The sequence below is a fragment of the Felis catus genome, chromosome E3 (assembly GCF_018350175.1).
Source record: "Felis catus isolate Fca126 chromosome E3, F.catus_Fca126_mat1.0, whole genome shotgun sequence".
NCBI lineage: Eukaryota > Metazoa > Chordata > Mammalia > Carnivora > Felidae > Felis > Felis catus.
In genome coordinates this window covers 10,054,361-10,081,388 of record NC_058383.1, presented here as the reverse complement: position 1 = coordinate 10,081,388, position 27,028 = coordinate 10,054,361, and the positions used below count along the sequence as shown (strand labels likewise).

Genomic DNA, 27,028 nt, shown 5'->3' with positions numbered 1-27,028 from the left:
GTCAGAAGGCATGCATTCCTAGATGTGAATCTTAGGTAGACAGTGCTATCCAATAGAAATATAATGTGAGCCACAAGTAATTAAATGTTTTCCAGCTTAACCGACTGAGCCACCCAGGCACCCCCAGAGAGAGAGAAACTTAAGCAGGCTCCTTGCTCAGTGCAGAGCCCGATGCACATGGCTCAATTCCACAACTCTGGGATCATGACGTGAGCTGAGAATCAAGAGTTGGGTACTCAACCGACTGAGCCACCCAGGCTCCCCTCTGGTGGCAGAAAGATCTGGAGGATACTATGGTGGCTTTTTGAGTTTCTTGGAAGTGGCATCTGTCATGTTTTTCATCTGTTGGTCAAAACAAGGCATGTGACCGAGGCTAACATCAGTGGGGAGGGAATGGGCATTACTCTTCATAGGAGGCATTGCAAGCCACAGGGCAGAGGGTGGAGATGTAGAATCCTTTTATGGAAGGGAGGTGAATATTTGTAAATAATACGGTCTCCTATGCTTCAGGGTTCAGGGAATGTTTCAGGGGAAAGTCACTTTTAAGTTCATATCTAGAGTATGATTAGGGTAGATAGATCAAGAAGAGAAGAGTTTGTGAACTTGAAGATTCTTAAATTTTAATGGAAAGAAGTTTTATATAGCTAGAGTGAAGAAATGGGAATTGAGATAGAGTTGCTTAGTGGTGAGATACACAAAGGGGCTGGACCATATAAGTCCTTGGGAGATAGGCTGAGGAGTTTGGATTCTGCCTTAAATATATTGGAGGCTGTTCAAAAATTGGAGCAGGAGGCGCTTGGGTGGTTCAGTTGGTTGAGCATCTTTTGACTCTTTTGTCTTTTGACTCGATTTGTGTCATGTCGTGATGATTCATGGGATCAGGTCCTGCATCAGGCTCTGCACTGCTTGAAATTCTTTCCCTCTCTCTGCCCCCTCCCTCTTTCTCTCTCTCTCTCTCTCTCTCTCTCTCTCTCTTAAAGTAAATAAACTTTGAAAAAAAATTCAATCAGGATGGAAGCAGGCTTTTAGGTTGAAAGCTCACTGTGGCTGCAGTGTTGAGAATCTAGCCCTGAGACTAGTGAGGCAGTTACTAAATAAACGAGGCAATAGGTAATGGTGATCTGAACAAATGTACTAGCCCTTGAGAAGTACAATAGATTACAGAAATAAATTTGGTAGATTTGACAGGATTTGATAATTGACTGGGGAGGAATCAAGGATTATATTTTGGTTATCACTTGGTTAGTTGGTCATTCTCTGGTAATAGAGAACGCTGGAAGAGGATCTGGTGTTTTTTCTCTTTTTGTTTTGACTGGGAATGGGGGGTGAAGATAGGAAGTTTAGTTTGGGTGCTAGAAATTATTAGCATGTAGATAGTAATTGAAGTTATGGGCATTGATACTGCCACCGCGAATGAGAATGTTATGTTGATAGTGATTTTCAAAGGATGGTGGGAAAGCCGTGTATCCAGGTAGAAGGGTCTTGTTTGAAAAACTATAATCAGCAAAAAAATTTAATATTTAAATATGTATCGTTTGAGAAAAAAAGTTTCCCCCTTTTTTTCTTCTTAATAGGAGTACCAGGGTGGCTCAGTCTGTTAAGCGACCGACTTCGTCTCAGGTTGTGATCTTAAGGTTGGTTGGGGGTTTGAGCCCCGCATTGGGCTCTGTGCTGACAGCTCGGAGCCTGGAGCCTGCTTCGGTTTCTGTGTCTCCTTCTATCTCTGCCCCTCTCCTGCTCGTGCTCTGTGTCTCTCTCTCTCAAAAATAAACTTAAAAAAAAAAAAAGAAGAAAGAATAAAAACCACTAAGTAAAGCTCAACAAAATCTTGATTGGTGGAGTGATTTTCAGTAATGTGGGAGCCAGAGGATTACTTCCCAGTGCGAACGTATTTGCATTTCAGGGGCCTGAGGGCAAATGAGATTTTAAAGTAAGCTGTAGAACTGGGTTTAAAAACAAATAAGATTGAGTAAAAGGATGTTTGGGTGAGAAGCACAAAGGACCTGAGGAGGATTACCGGTGAGGTCAATTAAAATGTTTAAAACTGTTATGGCTAGGTGGGAAGGGAGGATCAGAGGCTGAATTTAAATAATGGCTCTGTTGTGGAAGAGGAAGGACTGAACTGAGAAAAACCTAAGTGGTTGCAATTAGGGATTGAAGAGCTGAGTATGCTTCCCTCATTTCTGACTTGGACACAAGGGCCATTAAGAGAGATTGGGAATAATTGCTAAGGAGCAAGTTTAGGAGGGGAGGGAAGGGAAGGGGGTAAAAAGAAGAGTTTAGAAAAAGTTGGATTTGAGCATCTAGGTGATACCCGAGTTGTATGTTGGCTGCATAGGTCTAGATCAAAAGAGAATCACTGGGCACATGACTCCTACTTTTAAAAATAACAGCTAATAACAGAAACTTAATAATCTTTAAGATCTATTTGTTTTATCTCACATTCTCTCTGATTACACAGTGAATTTCTTCAGTATAACTAATGTATTAGAATGTTATCAAGCTCTTTAAATGCTTTAATAAATCCACTTTCTGATTCTTTTTTTTCAATTTAATTTTTATTTATTTTGAGAGGGAGGCAGACTCCCAAGCAGCCTCTGCAGTCCACGCAGAGCTCGATGTGGGGTTCAAACTCATCAACCGTGAGAACCGAAATCAACTGAGCCGAAATCAAGTCGCTTAACTGACTGAATCACTCTGGCGCCTCTGATTCTTCCTGTCATGATTCACCTCCCCCCTCCCCGTGCAAACAGACAGAAACATAATAATTTATCTTATTGATTAGTTATGATAATGTCACTTTGGAAGTCATGCTATTTCCTTTTTTCTCTATAAATTTTTATAAATTTTCAGTGAGATTGAATTTGTATAGCTTTATATGGAAGCTTGACTCCTGGTTTTTACTGGTACTCTATTTTGTTTAATCATTTAAATATTAGTATTACCTCTCTGGTGAGGAAAATAGACTTAAACTGTTTTGTTTTTGGCAGATCCAGAGAATGCTACAGTAAGGGAAGGTGCTCATACTATTGGCTAAAACTACTATTTTGGGTTATCTATGCATTTGTCCCTGTCATCTATCTTTGCACTGATTTCAAAGAATCTCTGTATATTTAAAATGAATTACTTGTTGAGTTGTGAGGTAGTATTACAGAGGGAGCTGCTTAAATACTTTTATTTCAACTACTATAAAAAGTGTCACTTGGAAAGTACAGAGATTGGCAGCTAATTCTCTAGTTGTGGTGTCAGTTTATTTTTTTGGGTAGCATCTGTTGCTGTGCATAAAATAAATTAGTTAACTTGTCGTTTGAATTTGAATGTGTCTGGCTGATAGTGAATTCCAGTTGGGACGACGTGGAAAGTTACCATTTACATGGCACTAACTTGTAGGATGTTTTCTTCCTCCATCTGCCTTACAAAGACCGAACAATGTCTGGTAAATGACTTGTGAGTGTAGTATTATTGAAGGCAACATAAAGGCTGGATAAATATGATATCGAAATTATTTTTAGGGCTTTATGGAATTTATTTTTTAACCTCAACAGGTGTTTCCAAAGTAGGCTGGAAGCTTATAGTAAGTGGATCATTAGCTGGTATACAGGGCTATTCAAATTGCCTGTGAGACTGGGGTAGTCCTCTCCTCTTTCTATGGAAGATTCTTAAACTTGCTGACCATCTAAGTTAGGTAACAATTCCATGTACCTTGCATTCTTATTCCTTACAACTTGTATTTAATTTACCTTTACTTTGTTTTACAAATTTTTAGTGCTGTGGGAATCTGAAACAGGTGAATTGAATAAATCACATTTGTACTAAAATGGTAATATTTTATTTGTAAAACAAAAACATGACAAACCATTTGAATCATACTTTGGCTTTAATAATTTTGTTTGGATTTGCCACTTGAAAACTGTGATTTCAATTTTACCTTACGCCGTACAATATAGAAAGGTTGCCATATTATAGACTTTTTTCTGTGTAAGTAATTTGTGGATGTGGATGAGTTTTCTCAGTTGCTTGATTATTATTTTCCTGAGCGACTGCTAACAGAGAGTATGAGGCCCGCCTGGAAAGGTACAGTGAGCGCATTTGGACCTGTAAGAGTACCGGAAGCAGTCAGCTAACACACAAGGAGGCCTGGGAGGAGGAACAGGAAGTTGCTGAACTGTAAGTAATAGAAGCATTGCCCTTCTAGCACCATCTTCAAATTATTGGGAAAGAGGGAATATTAACAGTAAAGCAGTATTTGTATTTAAATTTATGGGCATACATTAGAATACATTAGTATAATGTATTGGTATCTGAGTGCCTTTGCCTAGTGGCATTTTGCTGGTAACAAAGTACGTGGAATATATCGTTGTATGTACACTTATTTAGGGTATTTACCAGGCTTTTAAGTGTTCTTTTTTTTTTAATTTTTTTTTTTCAACGTTTATTTATTTTTGGGACAGAGGGAGACAGAGCATGAACGGGGGAGGGGCAGAGAGAGAGGGAGACACAGAATCGGAAGCAGGCTCCAGGCTCCGAGCCATCAGCCCAGAGCCCGACGTGGGGCTCGAACTCACGGACCGCGAGATCGTGACCTGGCTGAAGTCGGACGCTTAACCGACTGCGCCACCCAGGCGCCCCTTAAGTGTTCTTGCTCTATACTTTTACCTTGTAAATATTCTGGAAATGTTCTAAGCAAAGGAAGCTGACACAATTTGGAAGTAATACAGGGGCAGCAAATGAGAAAATTTTCTTTATTTTGTGGTCATTTGAAATTTAGGACAGTCTTTACAGTGGCTATCAAAAAAAAAATTCACAGTTTGGGGTGCCTGAGTGGGTCAGTCGGTTAAGCATCCAACTCCTGATTTTGGTTCAGGTCATGATTTCATGGTTCGTGAGTTCAAGCCCTACATTGGGCTCTGCACTGACAGTACAGAGCCTACTCTGGATTCTATTTCCCTCTCTCTCTGCCCCGCCCCTGCTCTCTCTTATCTCTCTCTCTCTAAATACGTAAACTTAAAACACTTGTGTATGTTGAAAGTGCCTACTCATGTGGGTATTCTCTCAGAGAAAACACTCAGAATTTGGGCAGTAGGAGCTTGCAAAAGATACATGGAAACTAGGGGTGATAATAAAACAGAACTCTTTCGGGAATTGGGAATAGAAACTTTTTCTGTGGACTTTTCATTGACTTCTGTTGGTAGCAGATAAGCAGAGAGCATACAGTTTAGTAATCTAATACTGTTCTGCTTTTTTCCTGGTGTAATGACACTAGGTTCAGTTAAGACCTAGTTCTAGTAGTGGCTCCATCACTGACTAATAATTAGTTGAGTCTGTTAATCTGGTGCCTGTTTCTTCTTTGCTTGGTCACTTACATTGTTCCATTTTGGGTTAGTGTTATTACTTTAAAAGAAATAGTTTTTAAATGTTTGTTTATTTTTGAGAGAGAGAGGGAGACCAAGGATCTATCTGAAGTGGGCTCTGTGCTGACAGCAGAGAGCCCAATGCGAGGCTCGAACCCAAGAGCTGTGATTGAGATCGTGACCTGAGCCGAGTCATGCAGCTGCTTAACTAACTGAGCCACCCAGGCCCCCCCTAAAAAAAAATTTGTTTTTTAATGTTTATTTATTTTTGAGAGAGAGAGAGAGAGAGAGAGAGAGAGAGAGAGAGAGAGAGAGACTGAGTGCGAGAGGGGGAGGGGCAGAGAGAGAGGGAGACACAGAATCCAAAGCAGGCTCCAGTCTCCGAGGTGTCCGCACAGAGCCTGATGCGGGGTTTGAACCCACGAACCGTGAGATTATGACCTGAGCCAAAGTTGGATGCTTTGCTGACTGAGTCACTCAGGCATCCCTGGATTAGTGTTAATTACATATGTGTCTTGTTTAGTGTACTAGACCAGGAGTTGTGCAACTTTATCTGTAAAGTGTCACTTAGTAAATATTTTAGGGTCTCTGTCTCAGCTATTTGTCTGTGACATTGTACAGTGAAAACAGCTATAGGTAAAATGTAAATGAATGTGAATGGCTGTAAATAAAAGAAAATTTTATTTACAAAAACCGGTGGTCAGCTGAATTTGGCCCTTGGGCTTTTGCTGACCCCTACAGTAGCTTGTGGACTTTAAGAAGAAAATCTTTTTATTTATTTATTATTATTTTTTAAATACAATTTATTGTCAAGTCAGCCAACATACAGTGTGTACAGTGTGCTCTTGGCTTTGTGAGTAGATTCCCATGATTCATCACGTACATCCGGTGCTCATCCCACAAGTGCCCTCCTCAGTGCCATTACCATTTTTCCTGCCCCTGTGCCCCTCATCAACCCACAGTTTGTTCTCTGTATTCAAGAGTGTCTTATGGTTTGCCTCCGTCTCTGTTTGAAAGTATTTTTTTCCCCTTCCTAGCTTGTGGACTTCTTGAGGGCAGGTCTCATATTTTACTTATTCTTGAATTGGTTACAGTGCTGAGACACTATCCTCTGCACTATATGAGCACTTACTGTTTGCTTTTTGCAAATAGAGATAATGTTGCCTTCTCTGGGTATCTTTTTGAGACAAAAAGTTGTGTGTGTGAAAATTATATGTAAATAAAAGATAGTGACCATTAACCTACAACAAAGAGTATGAAGAGTACTGAAGAGGAAATCAGTTATTGTTACTCTTTGGGAAAAATCCAAAGAGAATCCATAAAAAACTGTTAGGAGTAATAAGAGAATTCAGTTTCAAAATATAAATAAATTGCTTTCCTCCACACAAAGAGGCAGTGGGAATTTAGAGGGTAGAGACTAACCTGGAATTGTTAGAGAAAATTTCATGTGGCTCTATGAGGAAGGTAACACTTGAAAAATAGTTTGTACCAGATTATGGAAGACAAGATGAGCTATTTGTATTTAATTCTGTGAACAATAGGAGGACAGCAGTAATTTTTGAACAGGAGAGAAACATGGGATGGTTTTGGTGATTGATGTTTAGGCTTTGAGATTAATCTGGGAACTGTGTAGGAAGAGTTCAAGAAGGAAAAGCAGGTGGGAAGTTGATGTGGGCTTGCTAGGATAGTATTCAGGTAGAGAGTGATGGCATTATTGGGAATAGAAATAATGAGTTGGAGTCTGTAATCCTTCCTGAAAAGAGGGTTTTGGGCCATAACTTTGGAAAACTGCCACAAACTTCTTGAAAAGTCATAATACTTAGGGTATTTTAAGATTTTCAGAACACCTCCAGTAAAGCTTGGTTTAACCTTGTGGATCTCAAACTTACTTGATCTTAGAAGCCATTACAGCAGAGTGAAGTTCTAAAAAACACAGATGGTGGAATGTTTTATGTGATTTGGTAGTGAACAGAATATAGAGAATGATGAGAGGGATTACTGAAAAAGTATGATTATGCAATTTTTATTCAAGAAGAAATCTTTTTTTTTTTGGTTTATAAAAGTAATGCATACTTGTTTAAGTATGTAAACACTACAGAGTTAGTAAAAGAATCTGAACATCATCGTCCATCCTCACTCCCCAGAAGTAGCTGTGGACAATGAAGTTTTAAAAAGCTTGGTGACTGGGAGGCTTATTAATAAGCATTTATAGGGGCCAGGAAAGGCCTCATGGAGTTAAGGAAGTCTGAGGACATCTTTGGAGGATGATTAAGCTGGGAGGGAGGATGGTGGGGAGAGGACAAAGGTAAAAGCCTTAACAAAGGCAGGGAGACTAGAAGCTTATTGATTGGGACCGGGGAAAAGCAGATATAACTCAGGTAAATTTTAAGGCAGTATGGTAAGAGATTTTAAATCTAGCAGTCAGTTGGAGGAACATTTTTAGTTATGAACAGAGTGGGAATATGATGATAGTAAGCCTAATACTTGGATGTGTACGAATGTTCTCATGCCTGGTCCTTCTTTGCCTTGCAACACAAATATTAATTGATCTGGCCAGAACTGGAGATCTTAAATTTTTTTTTTTTTAAATGTTTGTTTATTTTTGAGACAGAGAGACAGAGCATGAACGGGGGAGGGTCAGAGAGAGAGGGAGACACAGAATCTGAAACAGGCTCCAGGCTTGGAGCTGTCAGCACAGAGCCCGATGCGGGGCTCGAACTCACGGACCGTGAGATCATGACCTGAGCCGAAGTCGGACGCCCAACCGACTGAGCCATCCAGGCGCCACCAGAACTGGAGATCTTAATGAGTTTCCATTTAGATTGCTTCCCATTTTCTGCTATCATGAAGAATCCAGCAATGACCATCTTTGTGCACATATTGACCCTTTTAAAAAAAATTTTTTTTTAACATTTATTCATTTTTGAGAGTGAGAGAGACAGAGCATGAGCAGGGGAGGGACAGAGAGAGAGGGAGACACAGAATCTGAAGTAGGCTCCAGGCTCTGAGCTGTTAGCACAGGTCCTGATGCAGGGCTCGAACCCATGGAGTGTGAGATCATGAAGCTGAAGTCAGACGCTTAACCGACTGAGCCACCCAGGCGCCCCAAGTTGACACTTTTGATAATTGTCAAACTGCTTTCCCAAAGAGTAGAAACCTAGGCTGTCAGCTGTGCATGAATGCACATTGCACTCTTTCCTTGCTTATACTGGGCATGTTCGTGAGTTTAATAAGTAGAAAGTAGCACTTAATTGTTTCACTTTTGCAAGAGCTTTGGAGTTCAAGTCATGGTTCCAGTCCTTCCTGATTTATTTTCCTTACTCATAAAATCAAAATTCTATACCCCCTCCTGAGGCATTGTGGGTACTAACTGAATGAATGCATAGGGAAGCATTTTCTTGATGAAGGTGTAACACAAATAGACTCAAGTTACAGTCTTCTAACAAAAAATGGGCAAAGGGTATGAATAAATAATTCATACCTGAAAAGGGAAGTCTACTATAAAAACAAATGGGAAAATGTTCAGCCTTACTGATGATGTGGCTGTTACTCTTATTTTCCAGATGAGAAAATTAACCTGGATAGGTCCACCTGACAGAGTTCTTTACTAGTTCCTTCTTTGTCCTGTGTGCCACATGGTTTTTAATCTTTGTGTTCCCCAGTGCCTCACTTAGCTTTGCTAAAGAAATCTTTTTTTTTTTTAACGTTTATTTATTTTTGAGACAGAGAGAGACAGCATGAATGGGGGAGGGGCAGAGAGAGAGGGAGACCCAGAATCGGAAGCAGGCTCCAGGCTCCGAGCCATCAGCCCAGAGCCCGACGCGGGGCTCGAACTCGCGGACCGCGAGATTGTGACCTGAGCTGAAGTCAGATGTTCAACCGACTGAGCCACCCAGGCGCCCCAAGAAATGTTTGAATTAACTTGAATTAATTCTCTAGATAGGTTTTTCTGCATTTTCTTGGTAACTAATAATGTGTTTGTTTAGTTTGAAGGAAGAATTCCCTGCCTGGTACGAGAAACTTGTTCTGGAAATGGTTCACCATAACACAGCCTCTCTAGAGAAGTTAGTAGATACTGCTTGGTTGGAGATCATGACCAAATATGCTGTGGGAGAAGAGTGTGATTTTGAGGTAAGTACCTGCTCCCCCCTTTTTTGGTACAATTTGACTCCATAACCATATGTCAGGATTAGAGCTTCTAGTATAGATTATAGAGTACATTTCTGTGTGCAAAATTGTGTTACATTTGAAGTTTGCTTTGCTTAGTGTCAGATATTATAAGGGCCAAATTTTAGAACCATAATCATTGTTGGGACTATTTAACATTATGTTAATATTACAAAAATTGTTACACTGTGTACTGCTGCATCCTTGTTTTCCTTGTTTTAGCCCTTTTTGATAACTGCTATCTTGACTTTTTTTGGTTGTGTAATTTTTTCATACTTTGTTTCAAAGACTTTCAGATGTTTAATCCAAATCTGTGGTACCAAAAGCAAAGAATGTCATTTCACTACAATAGTGAGCAAGTTGACTTTTTTCTTTCTCTGCTAAATTTGTTTTTTGTTGTTGTTGTTGTTGTTTTTTTAAATTTTTTTGTTTTTATTTGAGAGAGAGAGACCGAGCAGGAGCATGGGAGGGGCAGAGAGAGAGGGAGAGACAATCTGAAGCAGTCTCCAAGCTCTTTGCTGACTGCACAGAGCCTGATGAGGGGCTCTAACTCATGAACTGTGAGATCATGACCTGAGCCGAAGTCGGATGCTTAACTGACTGAGCCACCCAGGCACCCCTGCTATATTTGTTTTTTAATTTTGTAGCCCAAATAGCACAAAGATAACTATTACTAAAGTGATAATAACCTAAAACTAAAGCAATCCCTGTATAATGCTTTGAAAGCTTAAAGTAAGATTCAGGAGTAAGGGAACTAACATTTGTTAAATATATATAGTGGACACTAGGCTGGTTGCTTTACCATAATGTCTTGCAGAATATGCACAGAAATGTTGAAGTAGTAAATAGGCTCAAATATCTTTCTTTCTTTCTTTCTTTCTTTCTTTCTTTCTTTCTTTCTTTCTTTCTTTCTTTCTTCCTTCCTTCCTTCCTTCCTTCCTTCCTTCCTTCCTTCCTTCCTTCTTTCCTTTCCTTTCCTTTCCTTTCCTTTCCTTTCCTTTCCTTTCCTTTCCTTTTCTTTTCTTTCTTTTCTTTCTTTTCTTCTCTCTTTTCTTTTGTTTCCTTTTCTTTTGTTTTCTTTTCTTCCTTCCCTCTCTCCCTTCCTCACTCATTCACTCACTTAGATATTTAAATAGCGTGTTCAGAGGCGCTTGGCTGGCTCAGTTGGTGGAGCATGTGACTCTTGATCTCGGGGTTGTGAGTTCAGGCCCCACATTGGGTGTAGAGATCACTCAAAAAAGAAAATTAAAAACAAAACAAAACTTGTTGATATTGATGTTTTCAGTTAAGAGTGATTTCGTCTGTATGTAATGAAGTAGCTAACTAGCAGTGCCCAGTACTTCTCAAGCTTTAGCCTAAATAGAATCACTTAAAGGACTTCTGAATATACATTCTTGGGTGCCATCCCCTGATAGTTTGGTTCAGAAGGTCTAGGATAGGCCCTAAAAGTATGCATTTCTAACAAGCTCTGGGGTATGATGATGATACTCTGTGGATAGCATTGAGTAGTATAGCATTGGTTTAGGCAGTGAAAACATTTGGTTATCTCATGTAAGTCTTAGAGGTGGGTGACACCAGATGTGGCATAGAGGTTGGGAAATATTGTCAAGGACCTATGCTTTGTGTCTTTCTGCCTTTCTTCTTTGGGCTTCTCAGTGTATTGGTTTTGTCCTTAGCTTTGGTGCCTCTTGGTTGTGAACTTATGACTGTATTCAGAGTGAGAAAATGCTTATATAAGCATTGTAAGAAAATTGTAAGAAACAGGAGGGAGTGGGTACTGGAACAAGAAGAGAGTAATGTAGTTGTGGAAGAGAAGAGTATTTCGGTAGTAAGGTGCGACCCATTTCACAGGGAGATGGGAGTAAATACCCCGACATCACTTTTCTTCCACTATCTGATTTTCTGCTCTTGTTTCCCATGGGTTGAACTCACCAAAATCTAGAGGACAAGGGAGCCCTTTGATGTAGGCCACAAAGATCAGCCTGTATAAGCCCAGAGCAAGGTAGACCAGAATGGAGACAGATTTGGAGTGGCACGAGGAAAATATGCTGTACACATCTGGAAGGTGAAAGAGGCAAAGTTTGACAAAGGGGGAGAGAGAAATTAAAATTGGGGGATCTGTATGCCCATAAAACGTATGAAAACATAGTGATCCAAGAAATCAAGTAAAAAGCATAGCAGGACCATTTTATACATATCAGATTAGTAAATAAGAAAAAGTAAAAATAATGCCAAGTTTTGACAAGAATGTGGAACTATTTTGATAAACACTTCAACATTATTGAAGACAATTGAATGTGCACATACCTTTTGACCAAGGATTTTTTTTCTTAGATACCTTTTTTTGTTGGTGTTTTTAAATGTTTATTTTACTTTTGAGAGAGAGAGAGAGGGAGTGAGGAGGAGCAGAGAGAGAGGGAGGCAGAGAATTCCAAGCAGGCTTTGCACTGTCAGCACGGAGCCCAATACAGGGCTTGAATTCACAAAACGGAGATCCTGACCTGAGGTAAAATCAAGAGTTGGATGCTTAACTGACTGAGCCACTTAGGTGTCCCCAAATATCATTTTAATAACTAATAATGTCGAAGATCTTCTCATATTTTTGTTGCTATCCTTTTATATATATTTCTTTTGATGAAGTGTCTGTTCAAATGTCCATTTTGGGGCGCCAGGGTGGCTCAGTAGGTTAAGCGTCCGACTTCGGCTCAGGTCATGATCTCACGGTCCGTGAGTTCAAGCCCCACGTCGGGCTCTGTGCTGAAAGCTCAGAGCCTGGAGCCTGTTGCAGATTCTGTGTCTCCCTCTCTCCGACCCTCCCCCGTTCATGCTCTGTCTCTCTCTCTCTCAAAAATAAATAAACATTAAAAAAAAATAAAAAAAATCTTTGTCCATTTTTAAATTGGATTGTTTTCTTGTTTTTGAGTTTTGAGACTTTTTTATTCTGGATACAAGTCCTTTATTAGATCTGGATACAAGTTCTTTATTTGCTCCCCACTAGGGCTTGTGTTTTATGTTTTTTGTTTTTTAATGTTTATTTTTTTGAGAGAGAGAGAGTGCAAGCAGGGGAGGGACAGAGAGAGAGGAAGACACAGAACTCGAAGCAGGCTCCAGGCTCTGAGCTGTCAGCACAGAGCCTGACATGGGGCTCAAACTCATGGACCATGAGATCATGACCTGACCCAAAAGTCAGACACTCAACCTACTGAGCCACCCAGTCGCCCGTTGAGGCTTGTGTTTTGGTTCTCTTAACAGTGTCTTTTAAAGAGCACAATTTTTTTAGTTTTCATGATGCTGAATAGAAAGCAACTATGCCTAGTGGTATTTATAATTATTTAATATAAATGATCTAAACATTTAAGTTAAAAGATAGAAATTGCCAGATTGGATAAAAAAGCAAGATGCAATTATATGCTGCCTATACGATGCAAATAGGATAATGGTAAAAAGATGGAGAAAGAGGTATCATCTTAACATTAAAAGAAATCTGGGGTCACCTGGGTGGCTCAGTCACTTAAGCTGACTTCAGCTCAGGTCATGATCTCATGGTTTGTGAGTCCAAGCGCTGCATTGGGCTCTGCACTGAGAGTGTGGAACCTGCCTGGGATTTTCCCTCTCTCCCTCTCTCTCTTCCCCTTCCCCCAACTCTCTCTCAGAGTAAATACATAAACTTAAAAAAAAAAAGAATTCTGGAATGGCAAGGTGCCTGGGTGGCTCAGTAGGTTGAGCACCCAACTCTTGATTTTGGCTCAGGTCGTTATCTCATAATTGTGAGATTGAGATTGAGCCCGGTGTGGAGCTCTGTGTTGGGCTTGGAGCCTGTTTGAGATTCTTTCTACCTCTCCCTCTGCCCCTCCTTCCCTGCTTTGTGTGTGTGTGTGTGTGTGTGTGTGTGTGTGTGTGTGTGTGTGTGTGTGCGTGCGTGTGTTCTTTCTCTCTCTCACAAAAGGAAAGAAATCTGGAATGGCTATGTAAATATAAGACAAAGTAGATTTCAGGGCAAAAAGTATTACCATAGGTAAAATTTTTTTTTAATTTTTTTTTTTTTTTAGTGTTTATTTTTGGGAGAGAGAGAGTGTGTGAGCAAGGGTGGGCAGAGAGAGAGGGAGACACAGAATCTGAAGCAGGCTCCAGGCTCTGAGCTGTCAGCACAGAGCCTGATGCGGGGCTTGAACTCAAGAACTAACTGCGAGATCATGACCTGAGCTGAAGTTGAACACTTAACAGACTGAGCCACCCAGGCGCCCCTACATTTTTTTTTTTAATTTGAATTTTAGTTAAATATTTCATAATGAGAGGGGTCAGTTTTTTAAGAAGACACAGCAGCCTTTAATGTTTATGCATTTACTAATGAGTTTTTCAAGATATATGAAACAAAAATGGATAGAGTTGTAAGAAAAAATAGATATCATAGTTATGGTTGGAGTTTTCAACACCTCTCTTCTCAGTAACTGATAGAAAATGGAGACAGAAAGTCAGCAAGAATATGGAAAACTTGAGTTAGCATTATCAACCAATGTGACTTAATTACCATTTATAAAATACTCTACCTGATAACTGCAGAAGAGACATTCCTCTCAAATGTATAGTTTACCAAGGTGGATCATACTCTGGGCCATAAAATAAATTGAAAAGGATTCAAGTCCTACAGAGAATATACTGTGATGAAAATGGAATTACATTAGAAATCAATAATAGTTATCTGGAAACTGCAAATAATTGGAAATTACAAATAATTGGAAACTAAATAACATACCTTTAACTTACTCAGAGTTAAGGGAAAATCAAAAGGGAAATTAGAAAATGTTTTGAACTGAATGTGAATGAAGGCATCTGGGTGACTCAGTTGGTTAAGCATTTGACTCAGGTGATGATCTCACGGTTCCTGAGATCAAGCATGCTTGGGAAATTCTCTCTCTCTCTCTTCCCCTCTCCCACTCTCCCTCCCGCTCCCCGCTTGGATGTGCGTCTCTCTCTCTCTCAAAATAAATAAACATTAAAAAAAAAATGAAAACACAATATATTAGAATTTGTGAGATGTTGCTTATGGTAGGGCTTAGGAGAAATGTATAGCACTAAACAACCAAGCAACTTTAAACAAACAAAATAGAAAGTTCTCAAATCATTGACTTCTACCTTAAGAAATTAAGAAAAAGAAGAGCTTTCAAATTCAAAGAAAACAAGAAGAAAAGATTTAATAAGTTTAGATCAAAGTGAAAATCAGTAAAATAGAAAACAGGAAAGTCGTGCAACCAAAAGCTGGTAATTTGAAAAGATCAGTAAAATTGATAAACCTCTAGCCAAACTCTCAGGAAAAAAAGAGAGGATACAAATTAACCAATATGAGGAATTAGATGATGTCACTACAGTCTACATATATTGACAGGATTATAAGAGAATGTTAGGAGCATCTTTATGCCAATAAATTTGACAACTTAAATGGACAAATTCCTTGAAAGATACTACCAAAATGCATTCAGCAAGAAATAAAAACCTTAACAGTCCTATATCTATTAAAGAAAATGAGTTTGTAGTTAAAATTATCTGGCAAAACTCCAGGCCCAAATGTCTTCATTGGTGAGTTCTACCAAACATTTAAGGAAGAAATAGCACCAATTCTATCCGGATGTTTCCAGAAAATAGAAGAGCGGAGGGAGGAGGGAATTCTTTGCACATTATTGTATGAGGTCAGTATTACCCCAATACTAAGACCATATAAACACATTATAAGAAAAAACTATGGACTAAGGCAAAAAAAAATTCTGTGTTCACAAAACTCCTGTGTGAACATAGATGCAAAATTTCTTTATTTTTATTAAAAAAATTTTTTTTTAATGTTTATTTTTGAGAGAGAGTGCAAGTGGAAATGGGGCAGAGAGAGAGGGAGACACAGAATCTGAAGCAGACTCCAGGTTCTGAGCTATCAGCACAGAGGCTGACGTGGGGCTCCCACCCATGAACTGTGAGATCATGACCTGAGCTGAAGTTGGATGCTTAACTGACTGAATCACCCAGGCACTCCTATTTTTATTGTTTTTATTTTTAGAGAGCAAGAGAGAGACCACAATCAGGGGAGAGGGGCAGAGGGGAGAGAGAGAGAGAGGAGAGAAAAAATCCCAAGCAGGTTCCACGTTCAGCACAGAACCCAGCTCAGGGTTCGATCACGCAACCCTGGGATCATGACCTGAGGCAAAATCAAGAGTTAGAAGCTCAACTGACTGAGCCACCCAGGTACCCATAGATGGAAAATTTTCTAATCAAAATTTTAGCAAATGAAATGCAACACTTCCTTAGGAGAAGGATAATTCATCATTACCCAGTGGGGTTAATCCTCCAAATGCAAAGTTGTTGTAAATTTATGTATAATTCTTTTTTATTTATTTTATTTATTTATTTTTTTTAGCATTGATTTATTTTTGAGACAGAGAGAGACAAAGCATGAACGGGGGAGGGTCAGAGAGAGGGAGACACAGAATCTGAAACAGGCTCCAGGCTCTGAGCTGTCAGCACAGAGCCCAACGCGGGGCTCGAAGTCACGGACCGCGAGATCATGACCTGGGCCGAAGTTGGCCGCTTAACCGACTGAGCCACCCAGGCGCCCCTGTATAATTCTTTTTTAAAATATATTTGTAAATTTACATCCATGTTTGTTAGCACGTAGTGCAACAATGATTTCAGGAGTAGATTCCTTAATGCCCCTTACCCATTTAGTCCACCCTCCTCCCACAATCCTTCTAGTAACCCTCTGTTCTTTATATTTAAGAGTCTTTTATGTTTTGTCCCCCTCCCTGTTTTTTATGTTATTTTTGCTTCCCTTCCCCTTATGTTCATCTGTTTCGTATCTTAAATTCCTCATATGAGTGAAGTCATACGATACTTGTCTTTCTCTAATTTTGCTTAGCATAATATCCTCTGGTTCCATCCACATTGTCATAAATGGCAAGATTTCGTTCTTTTTGATTGCTGAGTAGTACTCCATTGTATATATTTATGTACCACATCTTTATCCATTCATCTGTTGATGGACATTTGGGCTCAGTTATTTATAATTCAGTTAAGAACAACCAAGAAAAACTATATGGTCATCTCCAGTTTACACAAAGAAAGCATTCAACAAAGTCCAACATTAGTTCCTAATAAAAACTTATAGCAAACTGCAAATAGAAATTTCTTCAACCTAAAAAAAAAAAAAAATTTCTTCAACCTGATAAAGGATATTTACAGATTAGTCACCAGCTAGCATTATACCTAATGGTAAAAGACTGAATGCTTGCTCTCCTACTCCATTTAACATTGTATTTGAGGTTCTAGCTAGTTGTATGTCAAGAAAAGGAAATAAAGGGCATCTAAATTGTAAAGGAAGAAGTATAGTTATCTTTATGTGTAGACAGCATGATTGTCCATGTAGAAAATCTGGAATCTCCCATAAAACCTCTTAGAACTAACAAGTGAGTTTAGCAGGGTAGCAGGATATAGGGTAAATAATATGAAAACCAATGTTAGCAACATGCAATTGGAAATTGAAATTTAGAAAGATCAGTACCATTTATGATAACATCAAAAATATGCTGTGCTCTAGGAGTAAATCTGACAAGAGGCATACAAGACCTAGACACTAAAAATTATAAAATGTTTCTGAGAGAAATTAAACAAGATCTTAAATGATGGAGAGAGATATTGTCTTCATGGGTCAGAAAACTCAGTATTGTTAAAATGGCAGTTCTTCCCAAAGTGATGTGTAGATACACCACAAATGCTATAAAATCCTAGCAGCTTTTCAACTATACTCAAATTAAAAAATTATTTTAAAAAATCCCAGAAGCTTTTTATGGGAACTGTCAAGCTGATTGTAAAATTCATGTGAAAATGCAAAGAACTTTGACAAAGAACAACCAAGTTAGAGGTATAATACTGTCTGATTTTGAGCCTTATTTTCAAGTATTAAGGTGGTATGAAATTGTTGTAAAGATAGACTAATAGATTCATTGGGACACAATAGCATCCAGAAATAGACTCCTATACGTCCATCCATGTATACACACGCTGCTCATTTTTGATAGGTGATTAAGTGAAGAAAAGATAGTCTTTTCAACAGATGATTCTAAAATAATTGGATATTCGTATGTATAGTTATATATTTATCAAAGATATTATTTTTAAGTAATCTCTACACCCAACGTGGAGTTGGAACTCACAACCTCAGGATCAAGAGTTGCATGCTATTCTGACTGAGCCAGCCAGGCACCCCTACGTAGTTGATTTTTTAACAAAATGGAAGTTCTTGAACTGTGTTTACACATATGTCAGGTTAGTGTAGTGATGGCCTTTTAGCCTTAGTACATCGGTACATGAATTATGAACTAGATTGTGATCATTTTATTTTTTAAGGTATCCTATTGCCGTTTAGAAGTCTGAGAAACAAAGTTGGAAAAAAAATCACAACTTGGCTACTTTTTCAGTGAATTTTTTTGTCAGGTGAAGTGGGATACATATTGGATAATATATTCTAAACATCTTTAGGTTCTTGGTTCTTTATTATCTTTGATTCTCTCTTGTCTCCTTTATAGGTTGGGAAGGAAAAAATGCTCAAGGTGAGGATTGTGAAGATTCATCCTTTGGAGAAAGTGGATGAAGAGGCCACTGAGAAGAAATCAGACGGTGCCTGTGATTCTCCCTCAAGTGACAAAGAGAATTCTAGCCAAATTGCTCAGGATCATCAGAAGAAGGAGCCAATTGTAAAAGAGGATGAAGGAAGGAGAGAGAGTATTAGTATGTATGATGCTAGCTTTCCTTAGTGAGTTATGCTACTCTGTTTATTTTATCCTCCATAAATCTTTTGAGTTCTAACAATTAAATTTGTAATTAAGTTTTATAGATAAATAGATATGTTTTTGTTCATTTATGATTCAGAAAACAATTAAAATATCCACTAAGGGAATCGAGATTTAAATCTCCCCACACAGTTAAGACCAGGGGGAAGTCTTACCTCTGGCTGCTTAGAAATCTGTGTGCACATACCTGCCTACTCAGGATGGGAAAGAGTTTGCTTTCCTTTTCTCCCAAGTTGGACATTCATAAGGATGCGTGGAAGGGGGGCGATTGGAATAGGAGGAGCTAATTCGAATCCATCCTTCCTTTCTTTTCTTTTTCTTTCTTTCTTTCTTTCTTTCTTTCTTTCTTTCTTTCTTTCTTTCTTTCTTTCTCTCTCTCTCTCTCTCTCTCTCTCTCTCTCTCTCTCTCTCTCTTTCTCTTTCTCTTTCTTGTATATTGGTTTATTTTTGAGAGGGAGAGAGAGCCCATCTGCACAAGCAGGGGAGGGGCAGAGAGAGAGGGAGGTACAGAATCCGAAGCAGGTTCCAGGCTCTGAGCTGTCAGTGCAGAGCCTGACGGGCTCAGACTCTTGAACCATGAGATCATGACCTGAGCTGAAGTCAGACACTTAACCGACTGAGCCATCCAAGGGTCCCGCTCTTTTTTTTTTTCTTTTTTCATTTTGTAAGCCATTGCGGTGCTTTTAAGAGATTTCATTTTATCTGCATAAATTCAGGTCCCTCTCAGATAGGAATTGCCAGAATTGTGAAACTCTAAAAGTAAATTTTAGGGGCCTGGAGACCTTAACCATGATGTGTTGAAAGTTGAGAAACAGAGATGTTGTTCACCGGGGAGACTTTTTAGCCTCTGAATCCTTCTTTTTTTTTTTTTATAATTTGTGTAAATAAACCAAATAATTTATTTGGGTCCCTTCTTTTTCCAAAAATAGGATTACTCAAGAGGGTTTGTGTATACTGATCTCCTCTCTGTGACTGTTAGAGGATCCAGTAATTTTACTTCATTATTTAACTGTCATAAAGTTCGAGTTAGAATGTTGCATTAGAATGTTCCACCGTCTGCCTTCTGTTTTGTGTCTCCAGATGTTTTGGATATGTGCAGATGGTTTTAGAGGGATGTCCTTACCTACTCCCAAGGCAGCTTCTGAGATTGTTGTGTAGCTGTCCCCCTCCCCCGCAGTTGTTGATACTTTAGTTTTGTTTTCCACTGTGTACTGTGAATGCTAATGTCTGTGTTTTTCAGTTTTTCTCCTTTTTGATACTGGAGGTTTATAATATGTGTGTTTTTCACAGATCCTAAGATTTGAGGAGGATAAGTGTTTTGGTTAAGTGTTGGCTGTTAGGTCTTCTAACACTTCTTTTCTTATAGAATCAAATCATTGGCATACCAATGATGTGTTACAGTTGTTAGTTTTATACCTTAAGCATCATGTACCAGGAACTGCTGGTTTTAGGCTTTGGCTATTTTTTAGAGCCTGTGCCTTAGTTCAGGTTTTAATTATTGGGATATAATGTCATTTCTAGTATATTGTTACGCGTCGTAGGTGAGCTAAAGAATGTTACGGTGTACTCTGAATGTCTTCAGGGAAAAATTGATTAGAATTTTCATAGAAATATGATAGGCAAATTCCAGTATGAAAAATATGTTCTCATCATGTGACCTTGCCTTTTACTTTGTGGGGGGCAGAAATAATGTATTAGGGCAGGAACTTTTCAGCTTTGTGTTCCTAACCTCTCTGGTAGCAATTTCTGTATTCTTCCTCCGTCTTAGAAGGGAGTGGACTTTCCAATTGGCGAAGATACTTGTTCTTTGAATTCCATTCCCTCCTAGTTTTTCAAGGAATAGGTAAACTTATTACTCTACTATAGAATGTTTTAAACCCTTTTTCTAATCATTCTTAACTTATAAAGTCCCATTTTCTAAAAACAAAAACTATCCTCCCTTGATCCTGTTGTTCTATTTCTGTCTTAATTCATTCAAGGTAAGATTCTTGAGAATGTTGTCTCTGCTTTCTGACCATGAGTTTATTCCTTACGCTGTTATGTATAAGTGTGACTTCTGCCTCTTTATTCCTAAAACTGTTCCTAATAAGGTTATAGGTGACCCCCTAATTGCAGAATTCACTGATTTCTTCTTTGTTTTTTTTTTTTTACTTTTCTGTTCCATTTAACAGTTGGTCACTCTCATATCTTTCAGCTTATTTAGTACCATAGTCTCTTAGGTTTCCCAACTACTTTTCTGTTTTATTTTTATTTTTAGTAATTTCTGCACCCAATATGGGACTTGAACTCATGACCCTGAGATCAGGAGTCACATACTTTTCCAACTGAACCAGCCAAGCACCCCTACTTTCCTGTTTTGTTTTTTTTTAACCTCCTTTTCTCATTAAATTATTTTTCATAGGAATTTTCTGTTCCCTCTCCTTTTTTTTTTTTGGTGCAAAAAGGTGGTTTTATTAAAGTACGGGGATAAAGCCTGTGGGCAGGAAGAGCTGCCTGCTGCCTTTTTTTTTTTTTAAGTTTATTTATTTATTTTGAGAGAGAGAGTGTACGCATGTGATTGGGAAATGGACCAAGAGAGAGAATGGGAGACAGAATCCCAAGCAGGTTCTGTGCTATCAGTGAGGAGCCCAATATGGGGCTCAAACTCATGAACCATGAGATAGTGACCTGAGCTGAAAATAAGAGTTGGTCATTTGACCTACTGAGCCACCCAGGCACCCTTGCTGCCTTTTAATTTTTCTGCAGAAGTGTACTGTTACATTTCATTCCGTCCACAGTTTAAATTCTTAATCTGTATAAAGGCTGACGATTTCCAGGACCACATCAGTTTAACTCCTAAACTTTAGATCTAGTCTTCACATGCATGTCCCAAGCAGTTCAAATTTAACACCTGTAAAGCTGAATTAATCGTCTTGCTTATGTTGTCTTCCCAAGGCATGTCAACAAGAATCCTGCTCGTCTTTCAGCATTCTTTTACTCAGTTAATGACACTGTCGTCTCCTTGGTCCCTAAGGCAGAAAACTTGGAAGCCGTTAGCATTTCCACATCTAGGTGGTTACCAAGTCTTCTATTCTAAATACCTCTTGACTCTTTGAGTCTCCATTCCAGTTACATTAATTCAGGTGTTTAGTATTACATTACATCTTGTGATTTCCCATTCTTCAGTCTCACCTTGCCATTTTACTCATTTTCTAAGTTTCAAAAGTGTTATTTTCTTTCTCAGTTTTTTTCAGACTGGTAATCTTTCAAAATGTATATCTAGTTAGTTAGACAAGAAATCCTTTGTTTCCCTAGTGCCCATGAGACAAATTCCAGTCTCTAAAGGGTATACAGTGTTAGGGCTCCTGGCTGCTGGCTCAGTTGGTAGAGCATGTGACTCTTGATCTTAGGGTCTCGAGTTCAAGCCCTACGCTGGACATTGGACATGGAGCCTACTTAAAAAAAAAAAAAAAAATAATGGGGGTACCTGGGTGACTCGGTTAAGTGTTCAACTTCGGTTCAGGTCATGATCTCACAGTTTATGAGTTTGGGCCCCACATTGGGCTCTTTGCTGTCAGCACAGAACCTGCTTCAGATCCTGTCTCCCTCTCTCTGTCCTTCCCCCGCTCATACTTTCCCTCTTTCAAAAATAAACATTTAAAGTTTTTTTTAAAAAGGTGTACAGTGTTATTTATAATTTGGCTCCTCCGTGTCTTTAGTCTGATGTTTTTACTATAGCCTAGATCATATTCACTCATTTTACGGCTTATAGTCTTTGAACAAGTTCTAGTCGTTCTAGGCCTCTCCTTTGCCTGTCTTCCAGACCAAGTTAGAGTTGCTCCTCTCTGCTCTCATAGTATTTTTTTTTGTCCCAATCTCTGTTACAGTATTTTGCCACATTATATTGTAAGTTTTGTAGACTCTCACAGACTTGATCTGCTTGAGGTAAGGACTTCATGATTCATCTTTGTGTCTCATCACTCAGTGCCTGGTGCAGAGTAGGTGTTCAATAAGATTATTAATAAATGAATGGATAAAATTAAAGACGTATTTTTTTCACTAATTTTCTATTGATTTGACTAGATGACAGAGCACGTAGATCTCCACGAAAACTCCCTACTTCATTAAAAAAAGGAGAAAGGAAATGGGCTCCGCCAAAATTTTTGCCTCACAAATATGATGTGAAATTACAAAATGAAGATAAGGTTAGTTGGCACTTTATATTAAACCTCTTAAATGTCGAAAATGCTATTTTAGAAAATATCATAGGGCCAGTTTTCTCGGAGAAAATGTGCTACAGAAAAATGTGAATGAATGTGTTTCTACAGTAAATTCTAGGCTTTTGTAGTCTTTGTAATTATGACCTTAAGTTAAATTGTATTTTTTTCCCCTAGGAGATAGCATACTGTTTTCTTTTAATAAGAATTATTAGGGTCTAAGAATAATTTGCATTTGAGTTTCAAACTCAGTTTGAAAAATAAGAATCAGTTCGCAGCAGTTACGGACTTTCTCCAGGAAATAGCTCTTCCCAGTTAAAAATAAAGCAATTTGTAATAAACTCAGAAACCAAGTCAGTTCTCCTCAGCACTTTTACAAGGTATCTGTGAAGCTAATAATCTAAAACAGTAAATACCCTTAAAATAACTTAGTGCTAAGTTTTATTGATTCTAAGGTTTGAATGTTTTTAATATGTCCAGAGTCAGGACATTGCTTAAATGAATGGGCAAGAATTGTTTTCTTAGTGGCATATAAAACACTGTGTTTTTTCATTGATAGTGTCTTAGAATCCATGAAATATGGCATATTAGTTTCAGGTACTTGTATACCTGTATGTGTAAAATCTTGTATTTAGAAAGAGGCAAGATGGGCTGCTGGATATGGAAGATAACTGCACATTTGTCTTCCTGTTCAACTGTTTATAGAAGAAACAGCTAGGGCCTGAGAAGTTGAAGAATTCTGTCAAAGTTCCTAATTTAGTAAATGAGCGTGGGAAGGAGTATAACCCAGTTCTTTTGGCTCTTCAGAGTGTTGGATTTTTTTTCCCACCTCAAAAAGTTGACGAGTCTTATTCTATTTTGACTTTTTTTTTTTTTTGAAGATTTTAATTTTAAGTAATTTCTATACCCAACGTGGGGCTTGAACTTACAACCCTGAGATAAGAGTCGAATGTTCTTCTGACTGAGTCATCTGATCGCCCCCAGCACTTTGACTCCATTTGTTTTATAGTTGATGTGAAGGCATTGCTAAATTGTTAGGATTTCTTTATATTTGAAAATTGGATGTTAAATCCAGTTTTTCACTAAGTTTCTTCACCTTCAGCAGGGTTGCTAGTTAAAATATTATTACTAGGGAGTCTCATCCACTTCCCTGATTATCGTCTGTATTCTTACTGATGAGTGTGAAGAATGTAAATTGCTTTGTTTACGTGTAGTAAATAGAAGAAGATAGAATATACAAATAAGGGTAAAAGATATTTCTAATCCTGTGCTCAGAGATGATATTTGGTGAATATAGATGTGGTTAATGGTGGTTAGCTTGTTTGTTTTTTTTAGAACATTGAGTAGGGGCAAGGGGCAGAGGGAGAGAGAAAGAGAATCTTGAACAGCCTCCATGCTCAGCACAGAGCCCAACACGGGGCTCCATCCCACAACCCTGGGATCAGGACCTGAGCCACCCAGGTGCCCCAGCTTTTAAGTGACTTTTGAAAATAGGAGTCGGGGCACTGGCTGGCTCAGTTGGTAAAGTATGATACTTGATCTTGGGGTTATGAGTTTGAGTCCCATGTTGGGTATAGAGATTACCTAAAAATAAAATTTTAGGGGGAAAAAAAGAGAGGATTCTATACACACTATTTTGTAACTTGCTTTTTTCATTTACTATATGGTAAACGTCTGTGATGTCATTAAATTTTTTTCCAAAATAGTATTTTCAGACTGTAGTGTGTATGATAGTCTTCAGGGGGTTTATTAAAAAATCTAGATTCCCAGCCTCTACTGCCAGAGATTCTTCTCATTCAGTAAGTTTGGGGGCCAAGAATCTGCACCTTAGACGATTCTGATAAATTCGTCCTGATTGAGAAACATTTTCCCCCTATGGTTGTGTATATTATATGTAATATATTATACATAATTATATGCATGTATATATTATATGCATATAATGGTTGCATTCATTCATTGTATGGATGTATTTTAATTTAAAAAATGAATCCCTTACTGATGTACCTTTATGTAGTTTTCCCTCCCCCCCCCCCTTCCTTTTATTAGCAGTTGACAGTCCGTTTATTTCTAAATTCTTAACAAGAGGAATTGCTGGTTCAGTGGGTATGCACAGTTTTAGGTCTTTGATACATACAGATAAATTGCCTAGGGATGTGTTTAATTTAACATTCTGTTTCTGAAAATTATTTTTCTTTCATCTAGTTTATAGCCCTGTTTTATAGAGGGAGTTACGATTTTTCTGGAAAGAACATAAATCTTTGTTCTCAGTGGTTAATTGCTTTTAACCCCAGTGGTAAGTTATTTATATTTGTTAACCTAGATCATCAGTAATGTGCCAGCAGACAGCTTGATTCGTACAGAACGCCCACCAAATAAGGAGATACTTCGATACTTTATACGGCATAACGCATTACGGGCTGGTACTGGTGAAAATGCACCATGGGTGGTAGAAGACGAATTGGTGAAGAAATATTCCCTGCCTAGCAAGTTCAGTGACTTTTTACTTGATCCATACAAGGTAAGGTCCCTATTAATTTTTGAAGAGCAAGGTAGAACACTTAAACGAGTTCGTTTTCTTCAGTGGCTCCAGTTAGATTAGATTTTGAGCTCTTAACATCAGATAATGGATTCAGAAATTTTGACATCCATCTATTTTATGTAGATGATGATGTGGGGTTGATATTGAAAATCTCTCCTAGATTGATTTATTTTTTACTATGGTTGATTAAAACACAGACACACAGACACACACACGGTTTTTTGCCTCAGATTCTTCTTGGAATGAGGTATGATATAAATAGGAAAAAATTTTTTACAAATTAATTCCTAAGAATGAAAACTGATTTTGTATATCAGATAAGATAAACACATCAGCAGCCTTGAAAAAGACTTGGAATGGGTATTAGTTTGTATGGCAGATTAGTAGAAAACCTAGCATTTCCCTCTTGAAAATGTTTTTTTGTTTGTTTGTTTTTTGTTTTCTTTAATCAACTCGTTTGATCTTCCTAATAATTCTTACAATGTTGTGTTGGATGTATGTGTATTTTATATACATATACACACATACGTACCTACATACACATACACATAGTCTTATCTTCCAGTTGCAGGAACTGAGGGTAGTCTAATTAAAACCAACAGAAACTAAAATGACAAAAGCCAAGACCTTGGCCTCAGATTTCTGATTGTCTTTTCTATCTCAGGGTTTCTCCAATGAGATTTTTTTTTTAATGTTTGTTTATTTTTTTTTAATTTTTTTTTTCAACGTTTATTTATTTTTGGGACAGAGAGAGACAGAGCATGAACGGGGGAGGGGCAGAGAGAGAGGGAGACACAGAATCGGAAACAGGCTCCAGGCTCTGAGCCATCAGCCCAGAGCCCGACGCGGGGCTCGAACTCCCGGACCGCGAGATCGTGACCTGGCTGAAGTCGGACGCTTAACCGACTGCGCCACCCAGGCGCCCCAGTGTTTGTTTATTTTTGAGAGAGAATGTGCATGTGCATGCAAGCAGGACAGAGAGAGAGGGGGTAGAGGATCTGAAAAAGGCTCTGTGCTGACAGCAGAGAGCCCGATGTGAGGCTCAAACTCACAAGTTATGAGATCATGGCCTGAGCCGAAGTTGGATGCTCAAACCTACTGAGCCACCCAGGTGCCCCTCCAATAAGATTTTTTTTTAATGTAAGTTTTGAGAGTATATATGTCTTTCGTTGGCAACTTTACTGATTTGCATACTGATATTTCACCTTTGTCTTTGGGCCAGGATAGGACTGGCAGAGGGCTACTGATCCATTTAAAACAGATTTTTCCCCTTCCTTTCAATTTTGAAAAATGAAGCACATCTTGAGGCATACAATTAAATTACTTCAATTATTTTAGACTGATTTTGCTGACAAAATTATATTGAGAAATAATTTTATTTCTCCAACCATAGTTTAATATTTAGCATGTTTTCTTATTCCAGACCAGCATGATCAAGCATTTTCTTCCTATGCTCTTTAAATTTTTATTATTTGCATAAAAAGGAAAATTAGAAATTAATTAATTGGCTTTTTCTAAATTTTTTTTTTTTTTAACGTTTATTTATTTTTGAGACAGGGAGAGACAGAGCATGAACGGGGGAGGGTCAGAGAGAGAGGGAGACACAGAGTCTGAAACAGGCTCCAGGCTCTGAGCTGTCAAAACAGAGCCTGACGTGGGGCTCAAACTCCCGGACTGCGAGATCATGACCTGAGCCGAAGTCGGACACCCAACTGACTGAGCCACCCAGGCGCCCCAATTGGCTTTTTCTAGATCAGTACTAAAGTTTTTTATTTACTGAGGGGAAGTTTTAATTATTTGTCATTTCATTGCTATAGAGTTTTGGAATTCTGGTAAGGCTTTCAGTGGCTATAAGATTACTGTCATTACTGTATGAAAATCCTATATAAAATCATCGCTGAATGAGTTTTTAGACCCTCGGATCATTTGAGTCCTTAAATATTT

The 27,028-nt window shown here is 38.4% G+C and overlaps 1 protein-coding gene across 1 annotated transcript in view; it reads left to right on the top strand.

The window, feature by feature from the left end:
• Positions 1-27,028, top strand: part of BAZ1B (bromodomain adjacent to zinc finger domain 1B) — a 71,770-nt gene that overhangs the window by 4,254 nt on the left and 40,488 nt on the right. The window contains exons 2-6 of the mRNA XM_045048043.1: positions 4,051-4,167; positions 9,338-9,482; positions 18,083-18,284; positions 22,409-22,530; positions 24,866-25,063. Coding sequence (XP_044903978.1) covers positions 4,051-4,167; positions 9,338-9,482; positions 18,083-18,284; positions 22,409-22,530; positions 24,866-25,063 — 784 coding nt within the window. The remainder of the gene's footprint in view (positions 1-4,050; positions 4,168-9,337; positions 9,483-18,082; positions 18,285-22,408; positions 22,531-24,865; positions 25,064-27,028) is intronic.